The sequence below is a fragment of the Nipponia nippon genome, unplaced genomic scaffold, assembly GCF_047370975.1.
Source record: "Nipponia nippon isolate SJK-2023a ecotype South Korea unplaced genomic scaffold, ASM4737097v1 scaffold_5, whole genome shotgun sequence".
Classification (NCBI taxonomy): domain Eukaryota; kingdom Metazoa; phylum Chordata; class Aves; order Pelecaniformes; family Threskiornithidae; genus Nipponia; species Nipponia nippon.
The window spans coordinates 50,728,337-50,738,676 of record NW_028262369.1 but is presented as its reverse complement, the minus strand read 5'-3'; the positions used below and the strand labels follow the sequence as shown (position 1 = coordinate 50,738,676).

Sequence of the window (10,340 nt, the reverse complement as noted above, 5' to 3'; positions counted from 1 at the left end):
GACTGTCCCTGTCCCCCAAAGACCTTGTACTCCCCAAAACCTCATGATCCTCCCATGATTTCCACCACACTGTTCAGAGCTCCCACCTTCCCCATTGCCACCAATTCCCCACACTGTGCCGGAGCCCTTGTGTCCTGCTCTGGCAGCTTTGGGCTTCTTACTGGGATACAGAAGGAAAACCAGTGTGTTTCCAAGCCGGGGAAGGGAACTGGGGTTGAGCTGGAGCTGCTCGGCAGTTCTGGTTTCCTCCTGCCTACGGTGTCCCAGCAGAGGCCTGGTAACTACCGGGTACCCACACTGGCTCTCCTTCAGGTGCTGCTGTGCTCTGCAGGGACAGTGTTTCCCGATGCGCTGTGCCTTAACAACTCGCGTATCGCAAACGGGCTTGGATGCGGCAGGTTGTTCCGCAAAGTGCAGGACACCGTAACTCGCTTGTCCGAACGCGTACCCTCAGCGGGGACAGCCCTCTGAAGCAGCCAGCCGGCAGCGCAGAGCGTGCCTTAGCTTTGTTGCTCTCTTTTCGGAGCCTCCAAGGGATTTGGTGGTAGTAGTTAGGGTGCTTAAAGACCTGGTGTACTCTGAGCAGTGCACCGAAGGTTATTGGGGTTAGATTTGTTCAAACACTCATGAAAGTCTATCAGGGGCAATTTGCAGTGCTCTCCTTTCGGTGCACCGAGGCTGCACAGTTCGGCTCGCTCTTGCAAAACGCCCCCTGAAACCTCCACCCCACTGGGAATGAAAAAGGGAAAAGCTCCCATAGCTTCTGCGAGTTACTAGCTAAGAAATTCAGAAATCCTTTAATAAATTATACGAGCACTTTATTCACTTCACTTCGTAGAAAATGGCTTTTACACATTTGCAAAAAAGTGTAAAGCTTCATAGAGCTGTTGGGGCCTGAAAATAAGGAGGTACTACTGAAACGTAGGGAAGTTGCAAACTTTCCAGGAATAAAAGACAGCCTTTTCTTTGATGCCGGAAATTAATTTATGCGATGCAGTAAATGATTTAGATTTTCACATGAAAGCCACTCCAACCGCGCTGCTGCGTATTTTTTAGAATGGGGGAATTTTTGCCATTTCTTGTGGGAAGCTCTGATTTTTTGGTTTGGAAGCACCGGGGAGTGTTTCGGTAGCTTTTTGGCATGCTCGGCTAACCGATTCCTCCCTGGGAGAGGAGTGCTCGGCACATGGCGCACAGCTGCAGAACTGGTCAGGAAAGATCTGATTAAACACTTCTGTGCCGAAAAGCGCCAACTTGTCAAAATCCCAGCCGTCTGCAGGAAAGAACTGGGCTCACTGAAACTTTTATCAGGAAAATTTTTGTGGCGTGTGTGTACACGCACAGGGGTGTGTGTGTGATCCCGTGCTAGCCTGGTGCAAAGAATATGCATTTGGTGTGGAAGAGATGGCTTTTCCTCTCGGGGGAAAAAGCTGGATTGGTTTTAATTTGGATTCATAAACGCACAGGGGACTTTTTTTTTTTCCCCAGAAAAGGTTTTACAGCTGAAGGAAAAAGTGATAAAGCGAATGGGTTTTAGATGCTTTGGTGTTTTTCTGCCTCGTTTGCATTTTTAGTGGAAGTTGTTGAAGATTTTCAATGGTGGTTGTAAGAGGGGGATTAAGGCAGTGATAAGTTGATAGAAAACACTAGTCTGTAGCTAAATATTCAGTGTTGTGGTGGGCAGTGAGGGTTTACATCAAATCCTGAGGGTTTACATCAAATCCTACCCACTCGTGGCCCTTCTGCATTTGTAACTAGGTTTCCTGAGCCTCGTTTTTACAAATCTGCGGTGAAGTCGCTGTGAGGCGCCAAGGGGGCAGAGGACAGGAGGCCTCAACCACGCGATGGCATTGACACAGAGGCAATGGCTGCCTGGTCGGCAAAGGGGGAGGTGAAGCAGCGGAGTTTCAGCTAGTTTCAGCTGATGGAGCAGGTTTCCTTGGGCTCGCAGTGGTCTGGGAAGGAGTGAAGCCTGACCGGAGCTTTTCCTGCAGTCGTGGCTTTCCTCCTGTTGCTGTCTCTTGTGGGCTCTCTGTTGTCTAACGAGAGCTGGTTTTATGCCGTAGCTGTACCCTCGGGTGGGTTCGTAACAGTGCAAGGCCTGTGTGAAGCAGAGACTGCGATCCCTGACTGGGCAACCGGACAAAAATGGTAAAAATGCAATCAGGTGTGGAATAAATGAGCAAATGCAAGGTGATAATTCACAGTGGGATGCGGGATGACTATTCAGAATAAGGGTTTGTTCTGGAGAAAATGAATTTTCTTCTTCATAGTGCATGAGCAATCGGTTATTTAATGAGATGAAAACGGGAAATGAAATTGAGCAAAGGCAGCATTGCTTTCTGCAGGGTGAGCCTCTGGGATGGCCTGCCACAGGATGCCAAGGATGCCGAGAGCTTACGTGGATCCAAAAAGAGATTAAATTACATGAGTAGAGAGGTGCTGGACTGCTAGAGTCCTCGTTACTTTTTTAAGTGGGCGAAATTAGAAGGAAATTTTCCCCAGCAGCCTTACCCCGTAGCCGTTCCTCATTATCCCCATGTCCATGGATGACCTGGCCAGGGCTCTGGGCTCCATCATCCAGTCAGCCTCAAGCCGGGGAAGGGGCACAGATCAGAAGGAGCAGGGGGAGTCAATGCCTGCTGGCAGGCACAGACGTTTTATTTTGCAGTTTCCCTCGATGGTGGGAGGAGGGATTCGACACAGAGAGGATCTGCTCTGCCCTTGCTGCCCTCGTCGGTGGTTGCTAGTCTGAGGACTCAGAAGGTTCCCTCCTGGCATGCCTTTGGACTTTTAATCAGCACCATGTGTGGCGTGCTTTGCTGGCGAGTCCCAAGACCCCGGTCCCCCCATTCGTTAGCAGGGAGCGGAGCAGGCAGCCTCCCCTAGGATAACGGCTCTGTGACTCGGGAGCATCATTGAGCAACCTCCCCATCACGCCTAAGTGGGAAGCAGTCGCACAGAGGACACATCTGCGCTCTGGGATGTGCAGAGGGCTGCAGTCGTCATTTGCCCGCCGGCTAAAAGGAAGGTGACATTGAGATACAGGGAGAAGAAAAAAAATAATTAGGCTGAGACTCCTTTGGGCAGACGATCTACCCCGCGGTTTGCTGAACTGTGACTTCGGTTGGCTCCGTGTGGAGTTTGCACGATTAATTTGCGTTGTTTAACCCTGTGCTGGGCCGCAGTTGAACGCCACCGAGGCTGACTTCTTTGAGAGTTTGCTGGGGAGCAAATCGCTCCAGCAAAAAGCACGGGCTTTTCTGGGCAGCCAGAGGGTTGTCTGCTGGGCTGCGTAGCAGGGCTGTCCTGCTTTTTTTCCCTCTGGACTCAAGGCAGCCTCCGTCTTTGGAAATGGCACAGGACCCATTGCAGGCATATCAGAGAGGGAAAAAAAATACAGGAAGGTGGACTACAATAGAAGGGTTGTCTGATAGGAAACCCCGGACAAATAAATGCATTTTTTTCCCCAGGAAACCCAAACCAGTTCCATAAAACATTGAAAGATGTGGGGCCACATTTTTCCAAGGGAAATGGCTGCCTGAAGAAGCTGATAACTGGGAGTGGGATTTTTTTTCCCCCCTCTGTGTGTTTGGAGAGGCTGCTGGAGGAGCAGCAGGATTTCTGATGGGCAGGGAGTCCGGGTCATGGGTCTCCAGGGGAGGGGAGGGAAATCCCAAGCCAGTGGCTCAGAGTAAGGGAAAGGAAATTTTAAATCATTTCTGTAGGGGAAAAAGAGGGAATCCCAGGTCACCGGTGGAAAAAAAAAGACGTGTAGGAGGGAGCCCTGCCTGCCCGGGGTATCTGCACTATCATCTCTGCTGACGGGAAGGGGGTTTTTAACCCTGCAAAACCCCTTTGCTTTCTAGTACGCGGCTGTGCTGCAGGCTCACACCCCGCTGTGGTTTCAGGGGCGGATGTCTCGGCGCTCTCAGAAGCCGAGGGAGCTGCTTCCTCTCCTTTGGGTTTAGGTTTGTATTGATTTGTTTGTATTTGTTTCGCTTGCACCTTGTGTTTGGTTTTCATTTGGCAGTGATTAGCGGTTAGAGCTCTTGGCGTGTTTTGGGATGTTTCCCAGCTCTTCTGACCTTATCGCCAAGCACGGATAAACCAGAGCCGTTGGGAACCCTGGGGGATTAGTTACCGATATCTGATTGCGGCAGGTCCAGACTGCATCCATGCAAATCATTGATTTTTCTGAAGAGAAAAAAAATCACCAACCCCAAACAAGCTTTGACCTCCTCCTGAGCCCTGCATCCCTCACAATTCAGATGTTTGTTATTCCCATGCAGAAATTAACTTGGGCTGCAGATGAATCCCCGTTTTGAAATGTTCCTCCCTGTCCTGCTTTGCTTCCATCAGCAATCCCTGGGGATGTGCCTGGATCTCCCTGGGGATGCGCCTGGATCTCCCTGGGGATGCGCCCGGATCTCCCTGGGGCTTTGCCTGTCCTGAAGCTCCATTTTTGCTGCAGGCAGCTGTTGGTGCAAAGGCTTTTGCCCCAGCCCCGCTGGTGGTGAGGGAGGTGTGGCTGTTTCCATAGAATCATAGAATAGTCTGGGTTGGAAGGGACCTTTAAAGGTCATCTAGTCCAACCCCCCCCCCCCTTTTTTTTGTTCTCATCTTCTTTCTGGGAAGGGTCTCGCTCATGAATCCTGGTCCGAATCGAAGAGAGAGGGGACGATGCACTGCAGCGGTGCTGGGACAGCCAAGAGAAGTGATGGATGACTTCAGCCTGTGCTTTGAGGAGACGCTAATTTCACTGTCCGTCTGTCCTACCCGGAGGGTTTTCCACCTCTTTGCTGCAGCTGGCTTCCCCCTGGGGCCTGGGCCGCACATTTGGTGACAGCGAGAGGCTGGCGGGGGGTGGGGACGGGGACAGGCGCCGCTGTCGAAACAGGATCTTGCTAACCACATCCTCAGCCCCACCGCCGCAGGTCGGGGCGGCCGTGCTGCGCGCCAGATGGCTGTGCCGGTATGGCCTCCAGCCACGACGCCGCCGCGTGGGCTGCGGCTGGGGGGGACGGGAGGACCCCAGCCGGGGTTTTGCTGCCGTAGCTGGAGATGCAGGCAGCCGGCACGCAGCCCCAGCAGCCCACGCCGCTCCCGGCCAAGATGCAACCGCGTGAATCCCCGACGAGCTTCCCGGCGCCGACCTCCTCTGCCCGCCGTCGAAGGCGGATTTGAAACGCCTCCGAAACACCCGGTGGTGCGCGCAGCCCTCTGCAATTATTATTTGTACCGCAAGCTGCTTCCTGCCCCGAGCTGCTTTTATCTTGCATTGTTTTCCTTTCCAGGTGGGGCCGTGGGCTCCCCGCTGCTCGGCCTCCGGGGCTGCCTCCTCCGGGGCTGCCTCCTCCAGGGCTCGCCGGCCGCGCCGCTGGCTGCGGCTCACTGGCGGAGAGGCCACCTTTGTCTGCCAGCCCGTCCGCCCTCCTCCTCCTGCCAGAGCTATTTCGGGAAACGGCAGCTGAGCCGGAGGATTGTTAATTGTTCCTCAAACCCCTTCCAGCCTGGTTAGATCACATGCGGAGATTAGAGCGCCCCGTCACACCCTTTCCTCCGCCTCCTTCTCCCGCATCCCCCCCGGCCCCCCAGGGATGGGGGGCAATGCCCCTTCCACGGGCAGGTGGACGGACATGAGGCGCATCCGACTGTCCGGGATGCCGGCCCCACCGAGGCGACGGCTCCCATGCCGTGCCGAGCCGTGGGTATCACGGAGGTGCCCTGCTCGGAGGGGAACCCCAGCAGGGTCACCCACCAGCAGGGACCGGCTCTGGGTGCAGGCAGGAGCCCCGGGCAGGCAGGCAGGCAGGCAGGCAGGCAGACAACAAAGCCACCCCAGGCACTGACCTCAGAAGCTGCCATGTGACTCTGCCTCAAACTTACTAAAGCATGACATCAGCCTGGGAGGGAAAGGCAGGGCTGCCACCAAAATACTGCCTGGCTTAAACGGGCTGCCTGCACGCTGCCGGGACGGCCGCTGCCTGCGCTGCTGCCGGTCCTCTCCTCCTGCCTTCCTCTTGCACGGCCGCCCCTGGGAAAGCAAACCGCTGCCCCGTCTCTTTGCAAAGGGCATGAAGTGCAGGCAGGGGCAGGGCAGGCGTCAAGGCAGGGCTTCGGTGCCCTGGGAATAACACATGCCGACGGTTGTGCCCGACACCGGCCGCGGTGTTGGTGGGTGAAACCAGCGGTACCGGGTCAGAGTTCTGCTGTCTGACGGCGTGCACCTCTGCTCCTCTCTGACGGCTCTCAAAGTCCCCTGTCTGAGCACTAATAGGGATGAGGGACCACTCGGTACCTGTCCCCATCGTGGTTATCCCTGGCCAGGGTAGGGGAGAGGCTGCCAGCCCGCCCGGTCCTAGGCAGGGTAGGTAGCCAAAACCTGGCGACCAGAGAGAAATGGTGCCTCATGCCATCGGGGTGAGGCGGTGAGCAGCATAACAGGTCGGTCCGCTCGGATCCGGGCATCTTTACTCAGCAGAGCTCTTGTGCCCTGTCTCCTCCACCCGCGTTCAGCTTTTTCCAGCCGGTGGGGTGGCTTTGCACCACTGCTCTTCATCCGCATCCGAGTCGGGAATATACCCAGCTGAGACATATCAAACCTGGCTTTATCCTTCTAACTGGGGTCATCTCTGCTGAGGATGCAGGTGCCCGGTTCCTGCAAACAGCAGTCCCAGAGCAACACGCCTAGTGATGCACAAGCCGTTTTTGCAGGGGCACAACCAAACGCCGTGCCGTGGAGGGGGCACCGGTGGCGGGCAGACGTGCCGGCTGCAGGCGAGAGGCGTGACTGCAGTCCCAAACATCCGAGCCCAGACCTGCCCCGGCTGGTTAGACTGACCCGAGGGCTTAGGCCAGGGTGTTGCCGGCCCTCTGAGGCGTGGGGAGCAGGTTCGGCGGGTCTGGAAACCCTCGGTTCCCACCGCCGGGGCTGGCGTCCCTCCGGCCTCCCACGCCGGGCGTGGGGGGGGACAGCCCCGGCCTCTGCAGCTGGGAGAGGCTCACCCCAGCGCGGGCGGGGGGAAAGCCGGGACCGGCTGTTTTAGCTGGGGCTTTGGCTGTGTGGTTGAGCACACTCCGGTCTAGTCGTTTAAGATGGAGCGTGGGAGGTTTGTGCAAGAGGAGGTGGACATTTTGAGGTGTCAGCCCCCAGGTTGACATGCCGTTGCGTTCAACGTCCGGAGAGCGGCATTCGAGGTTTCCCAGCTGTGCTCAAGCGGGAGGAAAACATGCCTTTGGTCTGAGCGTGGGGTTTTTTTGGGGGGAAGGCTGTCAACTGTGTCTTGATGTGGCTGAATCTTCACCTGTTTTTTGTTACTGCTGTGACCAGCCACCCCCTTGTCCTTCCAGCCAGCCAGGACCTGGTGGCAGATCCTGCCAACAGAGCATCACGACAGGCTGCAGCTCTCTTCTGGGGGGTCTGCGGACAAATCCCATGGAAAAAAGGGATGGAAGTGAGTTGTTGTGTGTCAGCTGAGAATGGAAACTGATACTCCGGGGCAGCACGCTGAACTTCCTTAATTTTGGGTCCTTTCGCTTCTTGCCTCCTTGCAGACGGTGGTTGCTCCTCGGTGGCAGAAGGAGGGTCCCCGCTCCAAGCCCTGCAGCGTCCCTGAGCTTTCTCGGGGGCTTCCCTGGCGCCCGGGGCTGTGACTGGGGGGCGGGTTGTCCCTCTGCGGCCCCCAGCCACCGGCCTGGCCCTGCCACCGGGTTTCACAGCTCCGGCAGGGCGAGGTTTCAGCGCCCAAGCGAAGCGCTCCAGGCTGCCGCGGTCCCCGTCACCCTTGGAGGTGCTGGTGGCCCTGTTGTCCTCCCTCGTAGCCCTTCCCGCCCCCGCTGTGGGTCTTCCTCTTCTGTCCCGGGCTTTCTGCGAGCTTGGCTGCCAGCCCCCCGGGGCAGATCTCCGCCTGGCGGCGGGGCAGGGGTGGCTTTCTGCCCCACGTCGGGGCAGCTTTTCCCTGGGGTACTCAGAGGTGCGCCTCCCCCTCCAGCCAACACCAGCATCGGTTCCTTCTCTAACACGACAAGATGCCAGAGGCCGGTGCCGAAACCGGGGGAGACGTTTCTAACCTGCGCAAAACGGGGGTGGCTCTTGGCTGGGTTTGGGGTTTTTTTTTCTTTCCCCCCAGAAATGTTTCAGTTGTTTTGGCCAAAATCCCCACTGCTGCCTGTCGGTCTGATCAAGCCAATGTGGAGTGCAGGGGAGCCGGGGTGCTGCAGAGCCCGGGGTGCCGCTGCAGACCCCGGGGTGCCGCTGCAGCCCCGAGTGCTGTCCCCCGGCCGCTGCCGGCGGAGGGACCCCACCGGCAGCCCCGTGCTGGCGTTGCCGCTTTAAGAGCCCTCTCCGCGGGGCGAGCGTTCGAACCCGCTCCCCTGCCTCCCCATTGGCCGGCGCAGGCGCGCGGGGGCCAGCCGGCGGTTGGAGCGGCCGGCGGGGCGCCCTGATTGGCCGGGGCGGGGGCGGTATAAAAGGCGGCCGGGCGCGTGGGCTCGCCTCAGTCGGCGGCGCGAAGGGGCGGCGTGCGGAGCGGAGCGAGGCGGCGTGGTGCTGCGGGCGGAGGTGGCAGGCGCGGCGCGGCTCCCGGCGGCCCCCCTCGCCCCCATGGAGTTCAAGCTGGAGGCGCACCGCATCGTCAGCATCTCGCTGGGCAAGATCTACAGCGCTCGGGGCCAGCGCGGCGGCCTCAAGCTCCACAAGAACCTCCTGGTGTCGCTGGTGCTGCGCAGCGCCCGGCAGGTCTACCTGAGCGAGCCGGGCTGCCCGCCCGAGCCGCCCCCCGCCGCCTGCGGGCCCCCCGAAGAGGAGCCGCCGCCCTGCGCCGCTGCCTGGGCGCCCGGCGAGCCGCCGCCGCCGCCCCCGCAGGACGAGGCGACGAGGGGCGGCCCGCGGCTGCCCGGCGCGGACTGCGAGGGCCTCCGGCCGCGGCGCTGTTGCTGCGGCTGCAGCTGCTGCTGCGCGGCGGCGGGCGGCGAGGCGAACCGCGGGGACTGCGCCGGGGCCGCCGTGCCCCCGCCGCCCCACTGCCCCCGGAAGCGGAGCGCCGGCGAGCGGGGCCAGGCGGGCTCCCCGGTGAAGAAGCCCCGCCGCGAGGTGGAGGAGGAGCCGCCGCCGCCGCCACCACCACCGCCGGGCGAGCAGGAGGACATGGAGACGGGCAACGTGGCCAGCCTCATCAGCATCTTCGGCTCCAGCTTCTCGGGACTGCTCAGCAAGGAGCCCAAGGGCCGGCGGCGGGCGCCCCTTGACGGCGGCGAGGCGGCGACGGCGACGCCCGCCGAGGCGGCGGCCGAGCCGGGACAGATCTGCTGCGACGAGCCGGTGCTGCGGACTCTCAACCCCTGGAGCACGGCCATCGTGGCCTTCTGACGCGCCGGCCGCGGGCCGCAGAGACTCGCCCCCCTCCGCCGCCGCGGCCGACGGACGGGCAGCCGGACCGAGAGGTGACGCCCCCCGCCGCCCCGGCCCGGCGGAGGAGGGCGCCCGCCGCGGCAGCGGACTGGGCGGGCAGCGCCGCGGGGCTCCGGCGCCGACGAGTCCCGGCGCCCTGCCCTGCCCCGCTGCACGGGAAGGACCGCGGGGCAGCAGCGCTTCCCCTTCCCCGCCCGCACCCCGGGTCCCGGCTGCCGGCACCCGCCCTGGGAGCGCCCCCGGCCCTGCCCTCCCGGAATTCCCCTTCCCGGCCGGGCCGCCGCCCTCCCCGGTGCCCGGGGGAGGCTTCCCGGCTGCCGCCGGCACCGGGGGCGCTCCCAGCGGGTAATATTTTAAGCTTGGAAAGTATTAAGTTTATTAAATAAAGTCTCTATTTTGGAAAGGTTTAGGTTAGAACTATTACATGGTGCTTTTTAAAAGTGTTTATTGAGAGAAACGAAGTTTACAGACGCTCTGAGGGAAAGTCCTTGAGCCTGTTTGCTAGGCTTGGTAACTCCCGGTCTTTGTTGTATAAAGGCTTGGGGCTCCCGTAGGGATTTTTGTACAGTGTTCCTCTTCAGTGATGTATCTTGTTTTGTATAAAATGTAATTGTACGTGTACAACACGTATTAAATATTTTCAACTGTATAAGCCTAGTCCCTGTTCGTGCCCCTGCCTGGCTGGGGCGGGGAGGAGGGCGCGGGCAGCCGCCAGGGTGTGGTTGCTGCCTGTCTGCGGCTGGATCCACCCTGCCTCGCCAGAGGCTTGGGGTGGGCTGGAGTCCGGCTCCTCCGGGGGCCGGGAAGAAAGGAAACTTCTGTCCAGGCAGCTGGAGTCCTTCCCCGGGTCTCCCAGGTGCTGCCCTGCCGGGGCCGGAGCTGCTGTGGCATCTGAGGCCTTGCTCGGTGCCTCATGTGCGGAGTCGCT

The 10,340-nt window shown here is 59.6% G+C and overlaps 1 protein-coding gene across 1 annotated transcript; it reads left to right on the top strand.

Moving 5' to 3' along the window:
- Window positions 1-8,415: 8,415 nt before the first annotated feature.
- IER5 (immediate early response 5) lies at window positions 8,416-10,064 on the top strand. Its single transcript, XM_087732247.1, has one exon. It carries the CDS (start codon window positions 8,606-8,608, stop codon window positions 9,368-9,370), a length of 765 nt encoding a protein of 254 aa, XP_087588373.1. The 5' UTR covers window positions 8,416-8,605; the 3' UTR covers window positions 9,371-10,064.
- Window positions 10,065-10,340: the final 276 nt, after the last annotated feature.

Coding starts and splice junctions, on each gene's coding strand:
- IER5 (XM_087732247.1), top strand. CDS start 8,606: ATGGAGTTCAAGCTGGAGGCGCACCGCATCGTCAGCATCTCGCTGGGC.